The 26,973-nt window shown below is 38.5% G+C and overlaps 8 protein-coding genes across 8 annotated transcripts; 4 read left to right on the top strand and 4 right to left on the bottom strand.

Moving 5' to 3' along the window:
- Positions 1–522: 522 nt before the first annotated feature.
- On the top strand, positions 523–3,243 carry CBG04720 (the record flags this gene model as incomplete). Its single annotated transcript, XM_045238160.1, has 8 exons — positions 523–624; positions 675–782; positions 1,058–1,265; positions 1,495–1,616; positions 2,371–2,475; positions 2,523–2,699; positions 2,747–2,854; positions 3,055–3,243. 8 exons carry the CDS (start codon positions 523–525, stop codon positions 3,241–3,243), a joined length of 1,119 nt encoding a protein of 372 aa, XP_045092744.1.
- Positions 3,244–4,391: 1,148 nt separating this feature from the next.
- On the bottom strand, positions 4,392–4,899 carry CBG04719 (the record flags this gene model as incomplete). Its single annotated transcript, XM_002637864.2, has 3 exons — positions 4,392–4,544; positions 4,590–4,736; positions 4,783–4,899. The coding sequence occupies 3 exons, from the start codon at positions 4,897–4,899 to the stop codon at positions 4,392–4,394; spliced, it is 417 nt and encodes a 138-aa protein (XP_002637910.2).
- Positions 4,900–8,099: 3,200 nt separating this feature from the next.
- On the top strand, positions 8,100–10,195 carry Cbr-sre-8 (the record flags this gene model as incomplete). The annotated part of the gene is made up of 5 exons (XM_045238159.1): positions 8,100–8,227; positions 9,320–9,477; positions 9,593–9,805; positions 9,854–9,974; positions 10,108–10,195. 5 exons carry the CDS (start codon positions 8,100–8,102, stop codon positions 10,193–10,195), a joined length of 708 nt encoding a protein of 235 aa, XP_045092743.1.
- Positions 10,196–10,453: 258 nt separating this feature from the next.
- On the bottom strand, positions 10,454–12,062 carry CBG04717 (the record flags this gene model as incomplete). The annotated part of the gene is made up of 3 exons (XM_002637862.1): positions 10,454–10,777; positions 10,821–11,114; positions 11,637–12,062. 3 exons carry the CDS (start codon positions 12,060–12,062, stop codon positions 10,454–10,456), a joined length of 1,044 nt encoding a protein of 347 aa, XP_002637908.1.
- A 229-nt stretch (positions 12,063–12,291) lies between these two features.
- On the bottom strand, positions 12,292–12,815 carry CBG04716 (the record flags this gene model as incomplete). Its single annotated transcript, XM_002637861.1, has 2 exons — positions 12,292–12,308; positions 12,362–12,815. The coding sequence occupies 2 exons, from the start codon at positions 12,813–12,815 to the stop codon at positions 12,292–12,294; spliced, it is 471 nt and encodes a 156-aa protein (XP_002637907.1).
- A 1,663-nt stretch (positions 12,816–14,478) lies between these two features.
- CBG27232 lies at positions 14,479–16,433 on the top strand (the record flags this gene model as incomplete). The annotated part of the gene is made up of 5 exons (XM_045238158.1): positions 14,479–14,854; positions 14,912–15,112; positions 15,161–15,343; positions 15,390–16,022; positions 16,090–16,433. The coding sequence occupies 5 exons, from the start codon at positions 14,479–14,481 to the stop codon at positions 16,431–16,433; spliced, it is 1,737 nt and encodes a 578-aa protein (XP_045098341.1).
- Positions 16,434–17,562: 1,129 nt separating this feature from the next.
- On the top strand, positions 17,563–21,625 carry CBG04714 (the record flags this gene model as incomplete). The annotated part of the gene is made up of 9 exons (XM_045238157.1): positions 17,563–17,839; positions 17,911–18,240; positions 18,316–18,465; positions 18,623–18,742; positions 18,790–18,930; positions 18,973–20,513; positions 20,564–21,100; positions 21,294–21,552; positions 21,603–21,625. The coding sequence occupies 9 exons, from the start codon at positions 17,563–17,565 to the stop codon at positions 21,623–21,625; spliced, it is 3,378 nt and encodes a 1,125-aa protein (XP_045092742.1).
- Positions 21,626–21,725: 100 nt separating this feature from the next.
- Positions 21,726–24,135, bottom strand: CBG04713 (the record flags this gene model as incomplete). The annotated part of the gene is made up of 4 exons (XM_002637859.1): positions 21,726–21,902; positions 21,951–22,307; positions 22,353–22,562; positions 23,914–24,135. 4 exons carry the CDS (start codon positions 24,133–24,135, stop codon positions 21,726–21,728), a joined length of 966 nt encoding a protein of 321 aa, XP_002637905.1.
- Between the last annotated feature and the right edge of the window lie 2,838 nt (positions 24,136–26,973).

The following is a 26,973-nucleotide window of genomic DNA, read 5'->3' as shown; positions in this document are numbered from 1 at the left end:
CGAAATTTGAGAAAAAGCTGATCCTCTTCAAATTTTCAAAGCGGCCAAAATAGAAGTATATCCAAGATAACTATTACGTTGGTACAAATCGGTCTCACAACGACAACTATCGTAACCTAAAATATTTTTATTTTCTGAGCATGTCGTTTCTCGATCTCCGTGCGTTTCCCGTCAATTTTTGCACTATTCAAATTTCTTATTTTCAGATTTTTGAAGAGAAAAATAACAGAAATATCAACGAAAATTAGTAAAAATCGAGAACATAAGTTTTGTAAATAAGAGAATTTTAGATTACTGTAGTTGTCGTTGTGGGACTTTCGGCCACAACCACCAACTTTCCTCTTCCACAGAGAATTTAGTTCAAAAACGTGACCTATAAAAGTTTCTGTACCAAACAAGGTAGTAGGAATCGTTCTATCATCTTATGAGAAGAGAAAACCCGTGTTCTTTTTTTCTAATTCTCCTATCTTTTTTACCAAATGACTGTTCAGAATTCCATCGTCAGTATTCTCTTCTCCAATAATGACCAACTTAATTTTGGAAATGTGTGAGCAAAAATTGCGAGATTTAAGGAAAAATTCACCGGACCAGCTGACAGATTGTGTGAAAACTTATATGGCTAATGTGCGTGGAAAAGATTGACAAAATCTCAAAAAAAAAGAATGAAACTTTAGAATAATCCAGAAAAATTCGATTGTGTGAGCATCAAGGAGAAAGGGGGATGCTTCTTAAAGGACGTGGAGAAACATTGTGATCCAAAGTTTTTGGAAGTTTATAAAGAGGTAAATTGTTGTTTGGGAGGGAGATGAAATAGAATCTTTTTGATACTCTGATAGAACGACCTCTCTAACTTTCAGGTTTGAGCCGATTTATCTCGGTTCCTGTGAAAAAGAAGTACCAAATAATGCTGTTTCATGAGGGTGTTTCATATATTGTTATGAAAAATACCCACCTTCAAATGTTACCCATTTTCAAACGAATATTAAAGTTATGTTATTTTCGGCGAAAGTTGAATTTTAAATTTCCTAGAATCGCCTGAAAACTTTCAAATTTACAGCATCAAGACCTCCGTCTCTACAATCGTGCATGTGATGGAAGATTACGGTACAAAGTTTGGGATTTAACCAGAACTCAAGAGTTTGCCATCCATTCAGTGCCCGGTGGAATCAAAATGACTGATCCGAAAAGAAATGAGACTGGAACTCCCAATACTACAAGATTTTTTGGCGGACTATGTGTTTCAACATTTTTTGTGTTGATGCGGTGTATTTTTTGATGAAATATTTGTTATAAACTTTGTATAAACAAAAAAACCGGTTTTGACGACATGGCTCACCTATATGTTCAAATCCTGAAGACTAAAGTCTACTCAAAACACCTGACCATTTGAGTATCCGATTTCCTCACATATCACATTTTAAACCTCGACTCGTCGCAAGCCTTTCCATCAATTCTTGCCTACTTTTTCAAAAAATATGCTAGCTTTTTTTCTAGCTGCCATAATTTGTATTCTCTTGCCATACCCATCAAATGGATACTCATATCGTGGTAAAGACATCTGGAAGACAGGATGTACATACGCCGGAGAACACGCAATCCCTCATTGCCGATATATTGTGAGTTTCAATTGATTGATTGGAAATTCAATTTTTCCTTTTTGGAACGTTTTGAAATTTTTTTGGGACACAGTTTTTATAGGAAGACAGTCAACTTGAAAGTCTTCTAAATGTAGACCATATTTTCTCGATTTGCTTGAAAAATCAAGTAGGGAAACTTCAAAAGTCCTAAAGTCTGAAATTCTGAAGTTCTGAGTTTCTGAAATTTTCAGATTTTCAAAGTCTGTATTTTGAATCATGAAAATTCAAACATCTAAAAATATGAATGTCTGAAATTATGAACGGCTAAGATTCAGGGATTCTGATGTTCTGAAGTTTTGAAGCTCAGAAATTACGAAAGTCTGAAAATCTAAAATTCTGATTATGCTCGATGTTTGTAGTAGACGACTTTAAATCGAAAATTCAAATTTTTGCTTTGAAAAATAAAAATCCGATTTTTTTGGTCCAATACTGTATGTCCCAATTCTATAAACCCAGTTTTGAAACCCAGTGTTCTTTATCTTGGATTTTATACTCCGAGATATTCCTTGCCACATCTCTTTTTCCAATAATTCATTTTGTTTCAAAAAATGATCACCCGATTCATTTTTTTTGTATTCATATATTTTGTATCTTGCCGTGGTAGATATGGCAAGACAATTGGAAAACTGGATGCACTTATACCGGGCAAAGCAGTTTTATGACTTGTGATCTTGTGAGTAGCAATGGGCCTCAAAACCAGTTTGAAAAAGTAAAACCGAAAAAAAAACTTCAGATCGGTTTCAAAAACTTCTGGAGACATAACTCAATCGCCTGGTTTCCAGAACAAACAAGGAATATGAGCTACACGGAGCTCAAGAAGCATTGCGATGATTCCTTTGTGAGTTTCCTAAAAATACAGTAACAATCAACCCCGAACTCATTCAGGTCTGCCTGGAGAACACTGGATGCTACAAGGATTTTGTCAACTATCAAGAACTTGACAAGTGCATCGATGACGTCTTTTGGCTGGGTCCCATGGGTTTCTGTGAGACGAAATTGAGAGAAGTTCTGAAATCGACACCTGACAAACTAGAGGAGTGCGTTCAGGAGTATCTCAAGGATGTGAGTTCAAAAATTGGTTCCTAGTTTGAACAGGAAGAAAGTTCCAGAAAAATCCAGACAGATTTGATTGCGTTAGCATTAACAACAAGGGAAAATGCTTCGAGAAGGATGTCGAGAAGCACTGTGAGCCGAGATTGCTGCCAATGTACAGAGAAGTAAGTATCTGTGTGTTGTTTTAATACAATACCCCCATCGTTCGGCTGCCTCAGCCTCCGCCTCCGTAGCTCAGTCGGTAGCGGCGCCGCACTTTTAATACTCGTCCCACGAGTTCAACTACTCGAGAGGATCATATGAAAAATATTTAGAGAAATATAAATTTTTCTCTCCTTCAATTCAAAAATTCGAAAATTTTCAGCACCAAAACCTTCGTCTCTACAATCGTGCATGTGATGGACGTTTGAGATACAAGGATTGGGACATGGCTGGCTCACAAGACTACGCTCTTCAGTTCAATCCTGGAGGTTTGAAAGTTTCCGACCCGAAGAGAGACGTTTTGAAAGCTGAAAATGAAGAAACTACTGGTGCCAATTCTACTGATGTTTGAGAAATAATAATTTTAGTAGTTTTGTCAGTATGAATGAATTTGAAAATAAAATTGGTTTGAAAACGTTCTTTAAAATGTAGTAGGTTAGAAAATTGAGGTTCTGCTACTTCTCTATTCATTTGAAATGTTCACAGACTGCTGAAGTTGATCATTTTCAACTGTTTCGCACATTGAAGGAGCGGATACATCCAAAAACAATTTCTCGATATTTTCTGTCAAGGTATTGATAATTTTGAAATTTTGGGAGCGTGTAAAACATACCTAAATTGAAAACTTGGAATTCACAGAATTTTTTGAAAATTCATAGTTTTCCAGCGATTTGTTTCGGTTTTGTTCAGGTTTTCAGTACAATAACAAGAAAAAAACAGATGACTTTCAGAAGTCGGCAAAATAGCGGAAAACTAGGAATTTTGAAATAATCCTGGAAATGCAAAGTTTTCAATCTAGATCTTTTCTAATTCCTCCAACATTTCAAAGTGATTGGACTTGAGAACCGAGCTCCAGACTTCTGAATACACAGGTAAATTGCGAACGGATCCGTTACGGACGCTCAGCGTTCGCGCGCGGTTGAAATAGGAACCGCATACGGACCGCACGCGACCCGTTTTCAGAAAACCACAGCACATTATTCCGTATTCCTCCGTATTCTGTCCGTTCGCGAACTCCGTATCCAATCCGCTTGCGAATGATGGACAAACGGATCCGTTCGCGAATCAGACAAAAGTTTAAGTTCGCGAACGGATCCGTTTGTTTATCATTCGCTATCGGATCGGATACGGAGTTCGCAAACGGATAGAATACGGAGAAATGAGAAATAATGTGCTGCGGTTTTCTAAAAACGGGTCGCGTGCGGTCCGTATACGGTTCCTATTTCAACCGCGCGCGAACGCTGAGCGTCCGTAACGGATTGTTCGCGAATCACCTGTGTATGGCCAAAATAGCCGTAAATCAACGGAAAAATACGTTTTTGTATATCTTATGGACAGCTGGTGTATATTTTCGGTACTTAGCGGTTTCCGTTGTCTCTGAGAACATTTGTTGTATTTTTAATGACACATTTTTTGTGCTTGAAAGAAAATATTCATCATAGAAAATCAGACAGTCAGAATAAAAACACACATATGAAAGAAAACAACCCAGAAAATTGATCATCCTCTCAAAAACAAAGAATTAACTTTCTGTTCATATTTCTTGTTTCCAGTCATATACAATCCAAAGTCGGTTCTCAAGATCTTCTTGATGATCAACGCCTTCTTGTTCTTATTGTACGTCGTTTTTCCAGACTCCACTTTTGCTTTTGTCTGAAAATTTGTAGTTTTTTGAAGCAACAAAAAATTGAGGCTTGCCTCAATATTCTCCCAGAATCCACAAGTTTTCTTGTTTTTCCCATTACAAACTCTATAGATTTGCTCCTCTTTAACTCCGTAAGTCATCTCAACGATTCGACGGTAATTGGCAGAAACTGGCATTGGGATCGTCACATTGTCGAAGAACTATAGATAATTTAAATTTTATAACTGTACTCAAAAAAAAGTTTACCGCTGCATTGATAGGTTTTAAAGTTGGTTTAGGAGTTGTAGTATTATCAGAATCCACAAGAATCCAACTGATAGTGGAAACTAGAATCGTCAGAATCAGACACAGTTTTTTGCCCATTTTCGGTGTAAAAAGTCGGAAAGTCATGGGGGAAATGGGTTTTATAGTAGCACCGGATTACTGTAGACTTACCTTTTGGTCTTTATACTTTTTGATATCCCATTTTTATTACTGTGTACACAGTAATAAAAATGGGATATCAAAAATTTTTGTACCGAAGTTTTACGATTCTGCAGAAGGGATCATAAATTGGAGATGACGTAGGGGTGCAAATAAAGTTTTCGAAATCTCAAACATACAGTAACCACTATTGTAGAATGATCCCACAACCTCCAACTTTGAGCTTATATATCTCTGTTCCTGTGATAAATATCTAAATGTGGTCAACTAATAAAATGTTGCGGACATTATGATAAACATTATCTTAGTAAAGCACTTTTGATATCTTCCACATAAACCGAGATATATGGTCTCAAAGTTGAATTTTTAGGTCTATTAGAATGTTTCCGGTAGTTTTAACGAATTTCTGAAATGCCAAAACAACTGTAAACACTTATACACGGCCACCCAAGCCCTTGACTTTGAGCCAACATTTCTCAGTTCCTGTGCAAGATATCAAAAAGTAGTCTACTACGAAAGTGTCTATCATATTATCAAAAATATTTTATCATTCAAATATATATTTTCATCATTCAAAAATTTACACTCTCTGAATCACAAAAACTAAAAATTCTTTACCCCATGAAAATCAAAGCATCATTTCATTTTCAGGCGCGGTCAGAAGCACATTTTGATCTCTGAAAAGCTACAGACAACCAACAAAAAATAAACATTCAAAAATAAATAAGCGAAAAACTCAATTAATATTCTGAATGAACAAGAAATCGAATTCCCCCTACTCTGATGACCAGAAAGCAAAAAGTCTAGGGGTTTTGATGGAAAAAGGAAAAAAAAAGTCATTTGATCTTGTCAATTTTCTACTTGAAAACACAAAAAATGTACCCATTATTTCGGAAATTTAAGATGACTTTTCGATTTTTATTTGATTCAGTCTGTATGATCTTCAAAATGCACAAAATTTTCCTCTTCAATGAGCATCAGAATTTTTAAAACTTGAATTTAAAAAAATGTGTCTTTCATGTTTGTATTGGTTTTGACCTAAAAACTGTTACGTCAATCATACGAACGTTTTTTTCGATGATTTCTGAAAATCTAGATAATTAATTAAAAATGCCTCCAGAGATTATAAATTTTCGAGAATTTGTGATTCAGTTTCTTTGTTCACTGTTCAGAAAAAAACTCTGAGAATCGTATCAGTTTTTTTGAGTATTGGTTAGATTACGTCAAGATTTATGTCTGTCGTCTTTTATATGAAACCGTTAACTTTATCTGTATATCTTTCGAGAAGTATCGAGAATCAAGACTCTAAAAAACAATAATTCTAAATGTCAGAAAAAAAATAGAATTTCAGAAATTCGGAAATTTAGAACATTTGAAAATCCAGGAATTCGAAAAATTTGGATATCGAAAAATTAGAAAATTCGAAAGTCTTGAAATCTTGAAAAACGCCAATTCAAAAGTGTAAAAATTTGAAACTTTAGAAGTTCAGGAATTCAAAAATTCCAAAGATTCGAAATTTTAAAAAATTTAGGGACTTACTACTAGAACATTCCATAATTTAGGAATTCTTGGAATTTTCTGAATCCAAAAATTTAGAAAATTCGGTAATCCTGAAATTCAGACATGATGAAATACTCGAAATTTTGAAACCTGAAACTCAGAAAACTCTGAAACTCAGAAAACTTGAAATTCGGAAATTTTGAATATCTGAAATTTTTGAATGTTGAAGTTCTGAAATGTTTACGTTTTGAAGTTCAGAAATTTTGAAATTCCGAAGTTATAACATTTTCAAGAAAACATGTGTCATTGACCAAAATATCGGTCTAAAATGTATCTTTGGCTAGAATATATTTCCAAAAAAGGCGGTAATTCAATTTTTGGAGCCTGTATCATAATCGTGTATTTTCTAGACCTAAATAGCCGGTTATAGGTTATCAACTTATCAATAATGATTGTTGTTGTGACGAGAGAAATATAATATGACTACTTTCTGTTTTGTTTTCTTGTTTCCAGTCATATACAATCCAAAATAAGTTCTCAAGATCTTCTTGATGACCAACGCCTTCTTGTTCTTATTGTACGTCGTTTTTCCAGACTCCACTTTTGCTTTTGTCTGAAAATTTGTAGTTTTTTGAAGCAACAAAAAATTGAGGCTCGCCTCAATATTCTCCCAGAATCCACAAGTTTTCTTGTTTTTCCCATTACAAACTCTATAGATTTGCTCCTCTTTAACTCCGTTTTTTGTAAATCCTTGTTTATAGTCACTACCCAATCTAACAGATTTTCTAGAATCCAAGATCTCCCGGTTTTGTAAGATCTCATTTTTCATCACACAAAAAAAGCTAAATATTTTCTGTCTTGCTAGCCACTAATTTTTTTCAGATGTACATTTTACTCTTTTGTCTTTGATCGTTTGGAATAACTTAGTAGACAGGTGACAAAACTAGAAAGTAGGGGCCTAAAATGCAAAAGAACACTTTATTTTCAGAATAAAGCTACGCCACCAATTCTGGGAAAATTCTGAAAATCCGCTAGTCAAACTTTTTTCTGAAAAACAATTATATATTGGTACAAAAGCTGTCACGTGTCTTCTTTGGAGAATAAAAGCTAGAAAACTGACCAACAGGTGAATGTTTTCAGCAAAAATTGTACTAACTTTAATGACCAATTAGCTTTTAGAGTTTTTAATAGTCACGTACTAGGGTTTTCAGCTGAAGTTATGAAATCTTAATTCATAAAACTTCTGATCTATGAATTCTTGACAAATCTCATAAACACTAGCAGCCTGATTTTTTCTGGCTTACAGTGTAAACACAGTTGTATTTATATATCCTAAACTCATTTCTTCAGCAGGATTTCTAGATTTTCATATTCTTTGTTTTCTCTTCTTGATGTCGGTTTGCGTAGATAGATGTACATCCCACAATACTACAACTTTAGCTCCGCCTTCTTTTCCAGAATAAATTGATGTTCCTCACGTTCTTATCTATTACAAGCTCTTGTCTCTGAATCCATTGAAAGCTTTAAATTTTTTTACTGGAAAACTAGATCAAAAGAATTATTTATCTTATCTGAACCCATTAACTTTTTAAATTTTTCTTGAAAAATTGGACCTCAAGATTTTCCAAAATCCAGACACTATGTGCTCACCGAGCACATCTGATGTTCGTTTCATCACATTCGTGAACACCACATACATTCAAGCGGAGAACCTGGAGACTGTTTTTGACATTTTGCTGAAAATTGAAGTTGGAGTTTTGGTTTTTAGGTGAGTTTTTGACTAAAAAATGGGGTGAGATTCTTCGACAGCACAGATCAGGTTCAGGTTCTGATCTGTGTTGTTCTTCGTTTCTAAAGCTATCATGTGAAAGTTCCGGTTCTCGAAATTATAGCCTAGCGTAGAAGAACGCATGAATTTGCTGACTTCATAGACAATACGTCGTAGTCAGAACTTTCAGAAGATGATAACTGAGGTTTAGTTCCTTTTTTCTCGTAAGAAATAATTCAGAAATTTCGAAAAAAAACTACAAGAGAAGGAAAGTTTAGGTTTGCAACATACCGTATTTGCTCCAATGGAAGCTGAGCCAAACCGTGAACTTTGAGCCAATTTTTCTCGGTTACTGTCGAAGATATCAAAACTTCGTTAACTAATGAATTGTTTATCATAAAATTATCAAAATGTTATCAGTTGACACATTTTTGATATCTATCACAAAAATAGAGATAATTGAGCTCAAAGCTGACGAACTCGGTACGCTTCTTTGAAATTAAATACGGTAGTTTGAGAACAAAATCTCTAGTTTTCATTCAAGGCTGTGCCGCGGCCGGCTTTGACTAGGCCTGAAAAAGCCGCGGCCTCAGAGGCCTGACTACAAAAAGCCGCGGCCGGCCTTTTTTTGAGGTACACAGCCTGGAATCCATTTAAAAGGATTCATATTTTTCAAGGATTTGGGAATACGAAATACGGATTATGCGTTCTGTCGTCTCTAATTACTAGGATTATGATAATTTTCATCAATATCGATATTATTCAGATAATAACATAAATTTTGAACACTTTCCGGAAAAAAATCATTTTTCAAAAAAAATTTTAAGCTTTCAAGATTTATGCTCAATTTTTTGTAAGAAAGACCGAAATACGATTTTCGAACACACATTGAAAAGTTTGCATAGGGATAAATATATTATATGTTCCCAATCCTTCAAAAAAAAAACTAGGTTTCACTTCACAGGATTTTATCAGGCTTGTCGCGGCCGGCCTCGGCCGGCCGTCATTTTGCACAGCCTTGCTTTCATTTAAAAACAAAGAACGTATCCTAATTAGATCAAAATACATAATTCAAACATCAAACCATTCCAGCTGGATCGAATTCCTGTACCTCTTCTATCTCTTCGTTATCATTAGAGCTATGCATTTCAATTTAACATTTTTGTTCATGAACTACGGAGGCCAATATTTTTTCTCAATGCTTTCAAGATGTCTAATAGTTTGGCAGCAGCTTGGAATGGATCCTGATGGTGAGCTTTAATCTTTTTTCCGACTTCATGATAACAACTTGTCCATGGTTGCGCACAATTATCCGGACTGATAATATTTAGCTACACTATCAAACACCTAAATTATCCATTGCAGACAATCTCCATCAAGTCATCATAATTGCCAATTATCTCCGAACGATTGGCTTATTCATTGCAATGTACATCCTCCCTATTTTTATGATTGAACGATGTTTGGCGACATTTCTAGTGAAAAACTATGAAAAATCAAGAAACATCTGGGCATCTCTTCTAATTCTCTCCATCTTTCATCCCTTGGTTTTCACATCAGCTATTGCTTATATCCATTGTAAGAGGAGACATACAGTAACCTCCTCACCCAATAATTCTTATTCAGGCTGGTTGCCAGTAGTCTTCCACGTCATCTCATTTTTCATTGTCAATGTCATCGGCTACATTGGAATTCACTATTGCTCATCGTACAATACCAAGAAGCATCAGAAGTTTTATAGCTCAAAGTGTTTCTCAAAAGTTTCCTATGGATTGAGCGAGAGATTTCAATTAGCCGAAAATATCAAAATGTGTAATGTAAGTCGTTTCGAAAAATTCAAAAAAAAAAAGAAAAAAAAATGAATGAAAAAATATTTGTAGGTTCTCAAAAAAGTTCAAATCTCGATATTCTTTTTCAACATCGGATGCTGTTCTATCCTTCTCATGGATCATTTCAAAATCGATATGATGATCATCTATTGGTCATATATTTGTTTCAACTTTTTCTGTCTTGCCTATGGGATTACTGTACCAATTATTCTGTACTCTGCATTACCTGAATGGCAGAAAGAAACAAGGAGATTGATATTCTTGTGCATTGGGAGAGCTCATGTGGAGGAGGAGCCAAAATCGACATTTGGAGAACAAATGATTTATAATGATGCCACAATGGAATCCAATATTTATTTTACACAGTTCAATAAAACTACCGAATGATTAATAAAGATTAGCAATCCCACATTTCCAATAAATAGGTCAAAGAATCTTCGAACCCTTCCACTGATTCGAATCCACATTGATCCATCATAAAACCTTCAATACATTCTGACGAGCCACTGAATCGTTGACAGGCAGTAGAGTCATCAGAAAGTTCGTGTCCGATGAGGCATACATATTTCATTAGATCCGGTTTCACATTTTCGGTTTTCAATCTTTGGATGCATTGCCAGAATGGGGATGCCAAGAAATGCATTTTTTCACAATATTCCTTAGTTTTTCTTTTAAATTCTAAAGAGATTGCACAGCTTGTAGTCAAATTATTTATGCAATTCTGGAAATAAGAAGTTTACAGTAGATTTTAAAAGTTCACTCACCTGCATTTCATCACAAAGTTTTGCAACTTCCAAATAATCATCTTTTGTCTGATTTCCAAGTTTTAACCTTACTACAGACTCTCTAAAATCTTCCATAGAATCCTGACAGTCTAACGATAGTATTTTCTCATAAATTCCACATCCGTCCTGCGTTGGTGTCATTGCGAATTTCAAAAAGAACTCATAGTAAGAATCGAGGTAGTATAATATATCGAGAGCACAAAACTCTCGAGACACATTCATGAAACAATCTCTGCCATGATAAAAGGACTGGTTTCTGATGATGGGGTCGTTCTGAAATATAAAAGACTGCGAGGAACAGAGTGGCCTAACTTTCTCAACATGGTTTTTCTAGGCCACAGTAGTTGATGGTCCAGAAACGGTCTAGCATGTACCTGATGTGTTTTCTAGGTCATTTAACATGATGGCCTAACCTTCGCAAATTGAGTTTTCTAGGCCACCAACTTTTATGGCTAGAAATGACCTGATATTTATCCGGTCGGTCTTTTATCATGATGGCTCAATTTTCGGAAGTTGAGTTTTCTAGGCGACCCTTCCCTTCATGCATGTCTGAAAAGTGAGTCGTTATCTAAAAAAGTTGTTAGGGAGCAAGAAAACAAGATTTCGCTTTCAAAGGGGTCCCATAAAAAATCCATTTCACTTAATGAGCTACTAAAGAGTGTTTGAAAAGGGCAAAAAGGTACTAGACAGAGTGAGAATCAATTTTCCGAACAAACATTACCTTCTAACCTCACGATGGCAACTTGTAGATTAATTATTGTCAGCTTCTGGAAAGTATAAAAGGTTATCACTCACCATTGCTTGAAAGCACTCCTTTGAAACATTATGAAATATTTTTTCCTGAACACTCCGATTCATTCTTATCCATTCATCCCTCTCAAACATCACTATCTTCTCCATACATGTGTTCGCCGGTTCCATACAATCCAATTTCAATAACACCATCCTTATCTCTCCACACGCTGCATCATATGGGGCTCCCCATGCAGAAAACTTTGCATTTGGATCCCAACGTTCATAATTATCGTATCCCAAATAACGTGTCAGTTTTGTCATATAATGAATGTGAACTCGTTCCAAAGGTGGGAGCATGATTAATAGAGTCACATAGCTTACACAGAGAAAGCATAAAGCCGATGTGATTGCTAGGATGCCAAAGATGATGTAGCCAAGGATTTTGAGGATTCTGATGGTTACTCGGATGCAGGCTGGGCTGCACATTCTGAAAAATCTGATATTATTGAAACTGTCGAGACTTTTATTGGCAAGAGTATTAAAGAATCAAATTTTGGCTTTTAGGAATCTTTTTAGGAGTTTCACAGATTTCAAAAGTGAAAATTCCAGTTTATTTAAACGTGATAGAAAAAAAAATTAAAAAAGAAACCCAGTGGCAAAAAATGCTTCGAAAGAAATTTAAAATTCTAGAAACAAAAAGTCTACGTGAATTGGTTTAGAAACCATTGACCTCTAGAAAAATAATATAAAAGAAGAGGGAAATGAAAGGAAGAATCAGTTCTCACCTTCTCTGGACTCCAGAGAAGGTGACCCTGGGATCCTGGGTCTTGGATCCGGGTGACCTGGGTCCGAGTGACCTGGGCCCGGGTGACCTGGGTCCGAGTGACCTGGATTCTGATGACCTGGATTCGGGTGACCTGGATTCGGGTGACCTGGATCCAGGTGACCTAGATCCGGGTGACCTGGATCCGGGTGACCTAGATCCGGGTGACCTGGATCCGGGTGACCTGGATCCGGGTCACCCTGACCGGGTGACCGGGTGACCTGGATTCGGATGACCTGAATTCGGGTGACCTGGTTCCAGGTGACCTGGATTCGGATGACCTGGATTAGGGTGACCTGGATCCAGGTGACCCTGACTGGGTGATCTGGTTCCGGGTGACCCTGACCGGGTGACCTGGTTTCGGGTGAACTTGACCGGGTGACCTGGAACAGGGTGACCTGGTTCCGGGTGACCATGACCGGGTGACCTGTATCTGGGTGACCTGGATCTGGGTGACCTAAAAATAATAAAACAATAGGTGGAAAAACTGAGAAATATCGAACGTTTTAAGGCAAGCCAAAAGATTGACAGGCGGCGAAAATCGACTGGCCTCTTATAGAAACAATGAAACATTGTCTCAAAGTGGACATTTTGCTCTAATAAAAGCCCACCTTATACGTGCACTTTAAGCTCCATTATCTTGGTTCCTTGAAGAGATATTAAAAACTTTTCAACTAATAAATTAGTTATTATAACATCATCAATCGTTTATTAGTTGACAGGTTTTTGATATCTCTTATAGAAAACGAAATAATTAAGCTCAAAGTGCACGTATAGGGTGGGCTTCTATTACAGCATGAACGGAATTTGAATTTTGACTTTTTTTTAATCTCTGAGGATTCCTAATCACCAAAAATAGAAATTTCAAAACCTATTCCAAAAGGTCAAAAATGAAAGAAAAACGGGAAACAAAATAAGAAAGATCTCGCTTTCTCTTGTTGATCCAAAATAAATTAATTTGGCTGGGAAAAGGAGAAATGGGAACGGCGGAGAGAATAGATGCACTCTTTTTCCCCGTCCCGAGGAAGAAAAGGTTGGGAGGCGAAATGGGCCGAATGCTAATTTCCTGTGTTGTTGGAAGAAAAGAGTCATTTTTCACACATGGAGGGGAGATAATACTAATGTGCTCAAGAAAAAAAATGACGAAAAATCCGGAAGTGGAAGATTTTTTGAATTTAGGAGAGTTTGTGAAACGATAAGGGGTATCAGCTGATCAGACTTTTACAAAAATTTTCCCTGAGGTTTTCTTTTAAAGATCAAGTCCCCACCATTCAACTTTATTTTTCAGAAATTCCTCAAACAACAAACTGCACATATCCTTCTTCCATTTTTATCCAGAAAAAAAAAACCAAAGAGCTAAAATTCCAAAAATTATTTCTCAAAAAAGAAAGAGGCGGATTAATTGTTCTCCCTGTGGACTTTCTTTTTTATTACTCATGATTATTTATGGTGAAATGGCAAGCCATGGAAAATAAGAACTTCAACAAAGCTAATAATAAAATAAGCAATTTTTATTTCGTTTTTTTTTTTGGCTTTGAATTTTGACTAATTGTTTTATAATCGAAAAAAGAGAAAAATGGGCAGCTTCGGTTGGGAATCAGTATATTCTACAATGGTTTGAATTCTTCTAGTATACTATACTTCTAGTATACTTGAAATACGGGCCCTGGCGGCCTTTGCGGGCCCTGCCATAGTTTCCTTCAGAATCAATATTTTTGGATTAATTAAAATAGATATTATAGAACTCAACGAGACTACAAAATAAGACTATTTGTAAAACTGTATATTGTGTGTGAACAAAGTTGTAAGCCATAAAGTAGGCCCGTTTACAACCGATTTTTCCCAAAAGAAAAATTCCAAAACAAAGTACATGTAGATCAAATTTTACGACCTTTAGACTAACAAATGTTTTATTGAGTGAAGGGACTAATAGTGTTTTGCCCGCCATACCAAACACAAGAAAGGGGAACATAGGAGAGCATCTGTCTCCTGGTGACCCCATTTTATGTTTTTTCTCCTTTTCTTACCTACATCCTTCTTTTTCCAAACTCTCCAATATTTCAGTTTCTTCCAAAAACCATGGAACTACCGAACCTTTATCAGAATTCTCTCTACTCCCACCTCTACTTCACTGGAATCACTCCGGGCCAGATTGCGGAAAATTTGGATTCCATCCGTAAGCAGGTGGATTGGCAGAAGAGCAATCAGCCCTGCATCGATCAAAGAATAAGTTCCAATCGAAGCCTTACTTGGACATCGGGACAAACATACCAACAGACAGGATCCATTGGGAATCCTTGGACGTCGGCAGGTCAAAACAACATCTCTACTGGGAATCCGGGACTCGCCAGACCTCATCCTTGGACACAGTCTCGTGAACAATACGCGGCGAATATGGCGACTCTTAATCCAGGTCAGATGACCAACGGAAGAAGCTATCAGCAGTATTTACAAGGTAAGTTTCAAACTGTGTATTCGACTGTCAAAAGATTACATACTGAAAAACGTTCAGATTGCAACACCTACTTGGGACTAATGCAACATGGCCTCATGAAGCCTGCTCAAAATTCTGGAAACATCGCCGCCGGACCCATGGAACAGCCAATGGGACAAAATCAGCATTACCAACACAAAACTCCTTCTGATAGTGAGCTCGAACATGAACGAATGATGACTCCAAACCAACTTTTGCAACAAATGGCCAATGAGCAAGGTAGTTTGGAAATTGCATCCCATTCCAGCGACTAATCTCAAGTTATAGGAACCTCGAATCAGACAACCAATCGATATCAGCCCCATAATGCCCTGGTTGTAAATCAAAATCAAAATACCCAGATTGCTCGAAATACACCATCTCCCAGGCTAAAGTATGCAATGTTTCAACTAGCGGTACAAAAATGCCAGCAGGCGAACCGGAGTGCAGGCATAAATCTGACGGGTCGAGGTGCTTTTCAAATATTCTTCTACACAATATCATTATCTTGCTTCAGCCTCCCCAATTCCCTACGTCACAACTGATCAACTTTGCTTACTGATGACACAGTATCCTCAACTGTTTCCTCAACGCCAAGGATCCCCCAAAATGGGTCAGGAGCAGTATAGTGCCTACGATTCCCCACTGAACAATCGGAAATTCGAATCTGATGATTCTGGAAATGTCTCGATGGTGTCTCCGACCCAGCAGTCCCCAGACCAGCTTTCAACTTGGCATGCGCAACTTCCGAGGGACCCTCAATCCCAAGTGATATACCGGACAAGTCCCATTCTACGATCAATGAGCAATCCGACGCCGCCAACAGCAATAAAACTTCCAGACGATTCTAATAGCAACAAATATCACATTTTGTTGGAAAAGCCAGGACCTGTGAGAAGATGTCAAACTCATCAAGAGGCCCTGTCTACACATTTGCGCTCCTCAGCCGCTCCCTACAACATTCGGACCAACTTTCTAGGTTCTTCTGTCCGAAGTATCAAAAAAGGAGTACCGGAGCGACCAAAAATCAATTTCCTGGACCCAACGAATCTAGAAGCCGAAATTGCTAGCCACCAAGAGATGAATCCAGCCCAATTGGTGAAAGTGATAACCCAAATTTATGACGAAAAATACCATTTCAAGATTGCAAGTAGCTGATATGACTGGTGGGTTTCAGGCGCCGATAAAATACTAATTCATAGAGTAAAATGTTCCAGAAACCCATCATTTCTACATCCAATGGTTCTTGGAAGGAAACCTCGAAGACGTCTATCCGCAATGTATTATCATTTTCATCACCTGGTATCTGAACTGCAAGAAATATCCGGAAAAGCTTCGCATTTATATGAACTACCCTGCTCTTGTTCGGCCAACCCTCGAAATGGCTTACTCAAAATCTCAATGCCGTCTTTTGGCCGCGGAACTTTTCAGAGATAAGAAACTCACGGACGCCCAGATTGCCGAAAATATCAATAAGGAGGTTCGAATCACAACTAAAATTATTCCAATGACCGCGAAACTAGTAAAACAGTGGTGGAAAACAAAAAAAAAACCAAAGTAAACTGATTCCTGTTATTTTATAATTAGAAATTAGTGTTGTCTGTATAGTCTTGATTATGCTGTCTAATTGTAATATTGTTTTAATTTGATTTGAAATAATTGGAAATAATAAAACGAATGTGCATCAAAAATCGAAACATCGGAAAAGGGGGACAAAACACAGAAAAGAAAACGGGGTCTCCTTCTTTCCATTGCCTAGCAATTCCCATTCACAATCCGTCATCCCTCCGTCGACTCCTCTCGAAATTTGGGACCAAAAGTCTATGGTAAGGGGGTAGTTTGAAGTACCGTGTTGCCTAGCAGGTCCCTCCGACGCCCAGCTTTTTCGGCCGACAGAAAAACTTTCAGTTGAATTCGAATTTTCTACGACAGAATGTCGTCGAAAAAGAATCGTCTCGTCTTCTCATTTCTACTGTTGGCAGTGGTGGAGATTACATGGTGTAAGCCGGAAGCAGGTGAGGGTTCTTATTATCTTTGTCTGAAAAATGAAGATTGAGAACAGATACCTCGTTAAATTATTCTTAAAGGGGCAAGAGCAAACTACTTCATTTTTTGAGCTTTTTTTGGATCTTAAAGGTGGGGGGACAGGAGATTTTTCGTAGTTTTTTTGTAGCTAGTATGCATTCTACCGTCACTCTGCAACGCTTAATGTCACTCTGCGTATAGCTGTCGTTCTCTAATTTATGTATGCAATCGGGCAGCGGCTTTCTCTTTGCCCGCGTGGCTCAGTCGGTAGCGGCGCCGCACCCTCAATCAACGCCCTCACAAGTTCAACTCCTCGAAGGGCATGTTTGAACGGAATTTCGAGAACATTATTTTTTTCATGTCCCCCCACCTTTAATTGTTTTTTCTAGACGGAAGCTATTGATTACTACTGTAGATGCTCTAATAGAAGCATACGTTGTCCATAATCATTCGTGTATTGTATCGTTTTATTGTTCCTCACAATTTTTCACACATTTCTGAAACTTCATCTCTACTTTGGAATGGATCTTTCGTTACCATTAGCTACCCTCCCATCCTCCAGCCAGAACCCATTTTCAACATGTCAAATTTTCTGACATTCTGTCATTTTTGTTCTTTCAAACTCTTTCGAAATTTCACACCAGTTTAGTCTAACACTCCACAGCATGCGAGTGTATACCATTCTATTGTTACTCCAGATCCCCCTTAACTCTCACCAACTAGACTGTGATTGGCTCACAGACAAAAGTCAAGTTTATGTGGACAACCAGAACAAAAGCCTTTCCTATGACGGAATTTGCTGTTTCGAACAAGTTTTGAAACTCTTAGACACTGAGAAAATTGGTTTTGTTGATGATTGGAGAAAAGCTGAAAGTATCAACAAATTTTTAATCATTGAACAAGTTTTCCTAAGATTTGGAAGAAATTGCATGAGCTTACAGGGTGAGGAAATAAAAGATTTTGAAATTTTGAACAGTCTGAGTTTCGAAATGACTGTCCTTATCGTATTTTAGAGACCGCAACGAAACTTTCTTCAACAACTTCTTCTCCAATCGATTGTGGATGGTTGGCCACGGATTTTGCTGTTTATGATGAATTAAATGTGGAAGCCACCTTTATTTACTCAAGAAACTGTTGTTCCGAAACGGCACACGAGAAACTCGCGAACACTAAATTTGCAATAGATATCGAAGACATGGAAAAAACACCCATTTCGGATACTTTCTCGGACAATGACAAGGACGAGAAATTGAACAAGTTAAAAGAAGCAGCGTTGACCAAATTACTTTACTGCATCCCCAATGCCTGTCCTGGGTTGGACTCCATCTGGGATAATTGCACAGGTACGCCGGTTTGCTGTTTATTTGATTTATGTACTGATCAAAGCTAATGTTCACAAGAAGTATGTTTCTATACAGAAGCGACAACGACAACGACAACTACGACATTAACAACAACGACTGAATCTCCTCAAACGACTACAAAGAAATGTGATTCCTGGCTAAATACTCAATTCGATGTGACCGACAAGAATGGAGTTGTCACATTTACATACAACGCAAATTGTTGTACTCCGGAAGCATCAAAAGCACTTCTTTTTTTTTACTGACTCGATTCGTTTCTTTTGAGAATACAGAAAATAATCACTAGAAAAGGATAATTACGAGGGCCGAGAAAATTCTGAAAAATGCCTGGGTAGGCTCGTTGCAAGTATTTTTTTTTCAGATACAACTACTAAATTCCAATGGCAAAGAATGACGAGCACAACACAGCCTTCCAAGCCGGATTTCGAGAGTTCGGAAAGGGAAACAACAACCACAGAGAAGCCTACGACCACGATGAAGAGTGAGTCTGCCTTTCACTCGAAATGAAAAGAACCTGTTCTTTTTTAGAAGATATTCCTATTCCAAATGAGCCAAAAAATGACGATCCGGCTTTTCCGAGCTCCTCGTCCAGCGCTTCCCCGGATTCAGGAAATTGGAATGAAGAAAGAAAAACAACCACCACGGAAAGGCCTACGACAACATTAAAGAGTGAGACTGAAGTTCACACAAAGTGAACATGACTTTTTTCAGAAGTTATCGAAGTTATAAAGGAGCCGAAAAATGATGACCCAGCTTTTCCGAGTTCTTCGTCCACCCTGCTACCAGAGTTCGGGCCTGGAAAACCAGGTGAAAAGCTGACGACCGAGCCGAATATTCCATCTTCTTCTTCTTCTTCTTCTCAAACTAAGACGCCTACTTTGATTCCCAAAGACCGCACGACTACTACGCCTAACGGAAAACTCGAAGAAGTTTATGAATCCACTTCCACAGAAGCAGCTTCAACTAGTTCATCGGTTCTAGTTTCTAAAGACCTCACGACTACTATTCCTGACAAAACAGCTGAAATCGATGAACCCGCTTCAACAGCATCAGCTTCAACTTTGCTCACCACGGAGCTACCTGGCCAAGGAACCACTTCGGTATCAGAAACTACAACCGCACTATCTGGATCTACAAAGAAATCAGAAGATGCCACCACATCTTCAGATCCAACAGAGACTCCAAAGCAACTCGATAAGATAACTACCACGACATCACCTCTCATTGAAACCACAGAAACAGATTTAGAAGGTATAATTATGTTTGACATGCAAGCCCAAATTTCTAATTTTTTTTTCGATTCGACAACACCGTCCTTTGATGAAAGTTCAACGACTCCAGACTCCATCACCTCCAAATCAACCACTAAAACTAGGAACCTATATCAGGATGAAACCGGTAACCCAAAGATAGAGAAAGCTGCAAACAGCAAATTTTCAGAATTGTCTACATCCCACGTCTCCAGTACCACAGCTTCCAGGAGCGGCACTTTCCAAACAACTACTAAGCGCTCTGCGCCTATTGATGATAGCCCAATCGGTTTCACTCTGACCAGTATTTTGAGCAGCACGACTTCCACAGGACATATTTCCACGAAGAAAACTGTGAATTCTGGAGCAACTGAATCTGAATCTATGATTCCTGCGACGTCGACGGCCAAACTCTCGGTTCCTACCGATACAGAAACTGGAGGAACCATCTCTACTGAATCTTCAAAGGTCTCCAAAGTCACAGCCAATCCGTCTGCCTCAACAACTCAAGCCGTCGCATCAAGTGGAGCTCATTCTCCGGTGACTGGCACAACAACGCCACCTGCTTTTGTTTCTTCTAAAGGATCCACTCAATCTACACCAAAGTTAGATCCTTTGGGAACTGGAACCACAGAAGAAGAAGAAGTGCGGAAAACCACCCCACCAAATGGAGTGAGTGGAAGTACAACAGGGAAATTGGTAGCCAATACTGGAACTGGATCTACTCTGACGCCAATTACTGGTACTACTGATCAAGCTGGATCACTTGGAACTGATAAAGCTGGGTTTCATGTAACTGGTTCAAATGTTACTACAACCACCGGAAAAGCAGCAACAGGTTTAACGAGCTCTGACAAACCTGTCACAACGGACTCTGGAACCGCAGTTCAGCTAACTGGATCAGCTCAATCATCCACACCTTCGGGCACCGCACTTGGCACTGCATCAACAGCTTCTGGGGCTATGAAGATCTCTACATCCACGGAAACTCAAGAGCAGACGGTAAGAAATTCTGATGTGGAAAACACTGATTATTGAAGATTTGTTTTTAGAATCCAATAGCGACGGCGACTACAATTAACTACACAACGCCAGCTGTACCTGTCCCAACTGGATCTACTATATCTGGCTTCATCAAAACGTCTACTAAGTCTTTTTCGAGTTCTTCGGTGGCTCCGACAGTGCTATCGAATGAAACCGATGCATCAGGATCGACGCCTTCTTCGCAACCTTCTGGAGCTGGGTCAACAAATTCTTTGAAAGCTACTCCAACTTCAAGCTCTGCTGGAACCACAAGTAATGGGCCAACAGGAACTGGATCACGAAATGTGTTCTCAACATCTCCAGGCCACCCTTCTAGAACATCAACTGCTGGATCTGGTTCAACGAGCACAACTGGAGGAACCACTAAGTCCATTGGATCTTCGGGATCCAATATGACCACCAAAGCGGGACCTGGAACAGCTAGCGGAACAGCTAAAACAACAACACCTGGAGAATCTGCATCGGAAAAAGCATCAAGGGCAACAGAAAAGGGATCAACTGTTTCTATGGTCTTTAGATCTGCTACTCCGGTACCCGATGGACCGGTAAGCTCACTCTAAACAGTAGGGTAGACACAGGCCTGTGCCACAGCCGTTAGCAAGACTTCTGGGTTAGATAGGATACGGTCGCTGAGCTTATTCTCGAAATAACGGACTGGCACAGGGCACAACCTACCCATGACCGGCCGACCGTGCCCGCGACTTGCACAGCTTTAGTTAGATGTTCTCATTATTTCAGGCCACCGAAGCATCCACCAAACCAGTATCCATCCCCACTTCGACACGACCCGTCACTACAGTATGCCCGGCACTCTCCCTTGACCTTGGCAACACAGTCCGTCCAACCACTGCCGAACTCAAATCCTACTACGCTGCTGGCGAACAAGTTGTCCACATGTGCAAGAAATATCATGCTTTTGAGCTTGCCGGGCAACCATTCAAAGTTTATGTCTGCAAGAACGACGGAACTTGGGCTGGGGCACCAGAAAAGTGTGTTGGTAAGCATGAAGGAAAATATTAAAGAGAAAAAAAAACGGTTTTTTTTCAGCGGAGAAAAGGAAGGAATTGTGAACCAAACGAAAATCTTTAATGTTGAATAAAACATTACTTGTTAATTATTATTTGAGGGACATAATCAGGATATAAGTCAGCAGAAGGGAAAACGATTTACTTATACTGTAGTTTGTGCTTGAGCTCTCACAACATTAATCGGAACTATTTTCTTCTCTCTGAATATTGGATGGGTCATATAGAAAACCCAGGGGACAACCACAAAATCACAGTCACTTCCATACGGTCGAAGAGCCAGTAAATAAGCAGAAGACGTTGGGGAGAATATGAAGACCACCTTGAAAATATTATTTATCGACTATTTATGAAAAGCTTAATTGACTACCAATAACGCCAGGTTGGTCATATATGCCGGAAACATAGAGAGCGTGATAAAAGTTAGAGATCTTTCTGCTTTTTTGGTTTGTATACTCTGCCTTTGAAATCGAAGTTTCGCCAGTTTCTTGTACAGTAGGACGTTGGCTATCGTACATCCAGAAAGCCAGACAATCGAATTGAAGATCAGTGGTTCGGCCAAACGCATATTCCACCAGCCACCTCTCCAATGAAAATAGATTGCACCAAACTGATATGTTCCCAGAAGCTGTCGGCAGTCTCCGAGTGCCGGAAACAAAGGGATACAGAAGATAAGGGGGAAGAGGAAGATGAAGGGAATTGAGAAGCGGACTATTTTGGAGCACATCTGGAACATTTATAGCGTTAAGTTAGGTAATTGTTTGCTGGTTACCTCATCAGTTCTGATTGGATAATAAACTGGAATCAATCTCAGAATAGATAGAAGAAAGGGGAATAGCATTGCGGTGAAATTGAAGTAGCCGGATAAGACAAAAAGGGTTTTGATGTAATGATTGGGTTGGACAGAAGCACACCAATTGGTGATGATGCCAGTTGCCGGAATACGAATGGTTGTGTAGTCGGTGGACATGTAGAAGAAACTCTGCAAAACAAGGTACACTCTTGAGAAAGGTGGTGGGATTTTGGCTTACAAGGGAACGACAACACCTCGTCAGTTTGGATTTTGATGAAAATTTCAGAATATGTCAAGGATATCCTATCTAGACATCCCTGAAAATTTTAGAACACGCTCGTCAATTTCAGCAGAGTTATATCCGTCCAAAGTTTTAGTACTGAAATCCGTTGATTTGCATGATTTACCACACATTTCATCCCCGAAATCCCTTTAAAAGGAGTTTGAAGAGGGCCTGACATTTAAACGCCTTTCGAATCAAAAGTAAATGTCGACGGCGTGGTGTCGGGGATGTGGTGGGCGCCAGTAGTCACAAGGCTGTGGGTTCGGACCCTCTAGGGTTTTTTCTTTTTTCTTTCTTTTTGTTTTCTTATTTTGCGACATTTCAGGATCCCTCTGACATATGTTTCAAAATTTTCTCAATTCAAGAGAGTAGAGACAAAATTTAGAAAAAAAAAAATTTCGAAAAAATTCCAAAAAAATTTGAAGGTTCAATTACTGGAATGTGGTGGTTTTGAAGCTCTGTTTTTGGACCTGTACGGACCATGAATGAATAATGAAAAGCGTGCAAAAAATAGATTATCTATCAGTTGTAAAATAATATTTGCAAACAATTATCACTACTTTTTCAAGGAAATTTTCCAAATTGACAAAAGCTCGATAAAATCACCAATCAAATGACAAAAGCTCGATAATAAAAATGGTGGAAAAAAATTTCAAATTTTTTCCAAAAAAAATTTTTCAGAAAATGTCTGAAATATGATATTACACATAATTTTGAGTATAACAAAACAAGTTTCATGTTCTGGAACCTCCTGGGAACGGAGAAAATCGCCTTTGAAAATCGCTATTTTTGCACTGAAAACGCGATTTTTGATACTGAAACTGATATAACTCGGCTGAAACTGGCGAGCGTGTTCTAAACTTTTCAGGGATGTCTAGATAGGCTATCCTTGACATATACTGAAAATTTCATCAAAATCCAAACTGACGAGGTGTTGTGGTTCCTTTGTTAGTTTGAACACTGCAAAAACGAGAAAAACCCCCCAATTATCCGGTGAGTCAAATTAAATCTCAAACCTCTTCAAATAAAAGTTCAATCAGAAAAAAATATTTCAAGAGATTCTCACCAGCTTCAGTAAAGCCTGTAGCTCTTCTATTGTTCCAAGAACCCCTCTCAGAGGGCCCTTTTATTTGAGGGGCCCTTTTATTTGGGGGTCTTTCGAACACTGATTTTACGGTGTGCAACATTTTTGAAACTAGGTTTTGTGTCAAAAAACTTCGGAGGCCGCTTTTTATGAACCAAAGTAAACCCTCTTACCATAACCAACTGCAGAAAAATCACGAAAAATACATATCGATTGAGTGACTCTTCTCGATTCCCAATTAAACTTTGAATGTAAACTCTTATAATTTTTCCCAAAACGAATATAGTTGGAATGATATAAAACAGTGGGAGAATCGCAGTCATCACTGGAACAGTATACAAATCGAATTTGTAATCGATATAGGCAGGGTCTCCATTGATAGATATATTGTTCATGGCGGCTATGGATTAGAGAATTCGAAAATTGAGAAAAATAAAGAGTGTGGAGTACTAAAACACAACTTGAAAGTTGTGATTGCCCTTTTAATTTTTCTCTTTTCCGGTGAAAATCAAAACATTAGTTAAGAAATGCCACGCTAAACTTGCGAGGCACTTCGCGGTCTATTCTTTTTTGAAATTTCAACTAGCAAAACAAAACCAAAGTACATGTATAATATCGGCTGACTCGTTCTTGCAGCTATAGGTTCCACTTTTGAGTTTTGAAAATTGGATGAGTGGAGTAGAAAATTCATGAAACCAAAACGAATTCGATATCACTTTCCGATTGGTCGAAGAGCAATGAAATAGACAGTCATAGCCGGAGAGATCAAATAGACACCCTGAAAATTAGTGCAACAAGTTTTGAAGATACTTTTGGATATTTCCTATATGGATGAGCCCACCCAAATCGTCAACTTTAAGCTTAATTATCTCGACACCTGTCAAAGATGCCAGAATTTTTTCAACTGATAAATTATTAATCATAATATCATCAATATTTTACCAGTTGACAAGTTATTGATATCTCTCAAAGGAATCAGTATAATTGAGGTCAAAGTTGATGGTTTGGATGGGCTTCTATTGGAGGAAACACGGTAAGGCTTCCATTAAATTTAGCCGACCGACCGACCGCCGACCTAGCCGACCGAGAAGGCGAAATTGGTGCATTTGCGCGTCAACGTGCCAGAGAGTGTTTGCGTACGCAGCATTTTTTTAACGATTTTATGAACTTCGATGCTACGCACGCAAACACCCTTGGGCATGTTGACGCGCAAGAACACAAAGCATGCTGAGCGATCGGTAAGCTTGGTCGGCGGTCAACCAATTCTTGACCGACCGAAATGGAAGCCTTATCAAAAACCATCTCCTAAAGCAACATTAGTAATAAAAGAAGGAAACATGGAAATTGTAATCAAAGTGAGGGAAAATTCTGCTCTTCTCAATTTTGCACTTTTTCGTTTCGTCCGCATTTTGCACAACTTTTTGTACAAAACAATATTGGTAATAGTGCAAGCGAAGAGCCAGAATATAGAGTTCACAATGAGCATTTCGGCTTGTTTGATCTAAAAGATACGTTCGAAATTATAGGCAGCTTAAAGGAGGCGAAACAGCAAAAATTTCGGGGGACAGTTCGGGGGACGAAATCGCGCCGCGCTTATGTAGAACATTGGTCGTCAGGCGCCTTCGCGCCCCCGTAGCTCAGCCGGTAGCGGCGCTGTACCCCTGAGCTGCCTGTCATGAGTTCAACCCCTCATGGGGGTTCTCTATGCAAAATATCCGGAAAACTTTTTTTTGTTTTCTGGCCTCCTTTAAGCTTAAAACCTGTAATTGAAGGGACCCTAACTTTGAACTTTGAGCCAAGTTATCTCGGTTCCTGTCAAAGACATAAAACATTTGCCAATTGATAAATTGTTTATCAGTTGATACATTTTTGATATCTTGCTTAGAAAATTAGATATATGGGCCCTTCTATTTCAGATTCTACGATACCTTATTTTCTCTAATTGAACCTCTATTTGAAGCTAATAGAAGCCCACCCTCCGACGTGCTTAAAAACATGAAAGCGTAATTTCTAACAGACGTTCATACAGTTCAGTTAGTGAAGTTTAAACAGTTTAGTTCGTCTATTCGGTTGTTGTAGATATTTTCTTTCTATTTTGAAAAATTTCTCGCAATTTCAGTTTTTGGAAATTTTCTGAAAAGGAGGTTGAAAAATAGAAGCCCATGGGCTTCAATTAGAGGAAATACGTTAGTTTATAAGTTCACATTCGGCTTTTGGACGGATTTTGGTCAGATTTTGGTCAGAAGCTGCTCACTGACAGCAGTGGGACGGACAATGGTCAAATTTTGGCCGGAATTCGAAAGCGCTGCGTGTTAAGGGGTCGAAAGCTGGCCGGTATTTTGTCGGATCTTGGTCGGCTTCCCACAATGTCTTTGCCGGAATATGACCAAGCCCCGGCCACCGGCGACGCCTGAGCAGGTCCACTCCAGTTTGGCTTATTTCGAACGATTGTTTGCAACCTTCACTTACCGTAACCAAGTGCAGTGTGATGGCAAAAAACACATGCTGATTGATTCGTTCATCCTTCTTGTTTGCCACTAAATTTCGAACATAAGCTCTGATAACTTTTACAACAATAACAATTGTCGGAACCAAATAGATCAATGGGATCAGTGCTATTAACACTGGAAACCTGAACGGATCGAATTGATAGTTATTCCGGGTCTCCGTTTATTTGAATTTCATTCATTTGATCTAGATCAGACCAAAAAAAACAAAATAAATTGCTTCTGGAAGGAGTATACTAAAAGGTGCCTTGAAGGTGTCGGTGCCGGGTGCAGTGAGGGTGTTAACATATAATTAGTTCTACTACAAGATTGAGTTTTGCTAATACTATGGATATGGAAAAGATATTGGAAACTTTACGAGTCTTAAAACTAATGGTGTGTTGTAAGAAGGAAAATGTTAAAGAGTACATAGAACATAAACTTTAGATGGAGATTGATGTGAGTGGATGTAATCTTATTAACTACTGATATAAATTTTTAATAGACCAGCCTGTTTGTAGCGCTTCAAACAGCTGGCTGGTGGGCCTTCGGCGCGATTTAAAGGTGGTGTACGGTGAAATTTTTTATTGCATCAAAATGTGCAGAAATGCATGTAGATTGCCGTAAAACCTCTAATAGAACGACACCCGGATCGTCCACTTTGAGCCTATATATCTCACTACTTGTGAAAGATATCAAAAAGTGGTTAACTAGTAAAATGTTTATCAGGATATCAGCAACATTTTA

Source organism: Caenorhabditis briggsae (assembly GCF_000004555.2).
Source record: "Caenorhabditis briggsae complete genome, chrV, whole genome shotgun sequence".
Taxonomy (NCBI): Eukaryota; Metazoa; Nematoda; class Chromadorea; order Rhabditida; family Rhabditidae; genus Caenorhabditis; species Caenorhabditis briggsae.
This window is presented reverse-complemented; position numbering and strand designations above follow the sequence as displayed.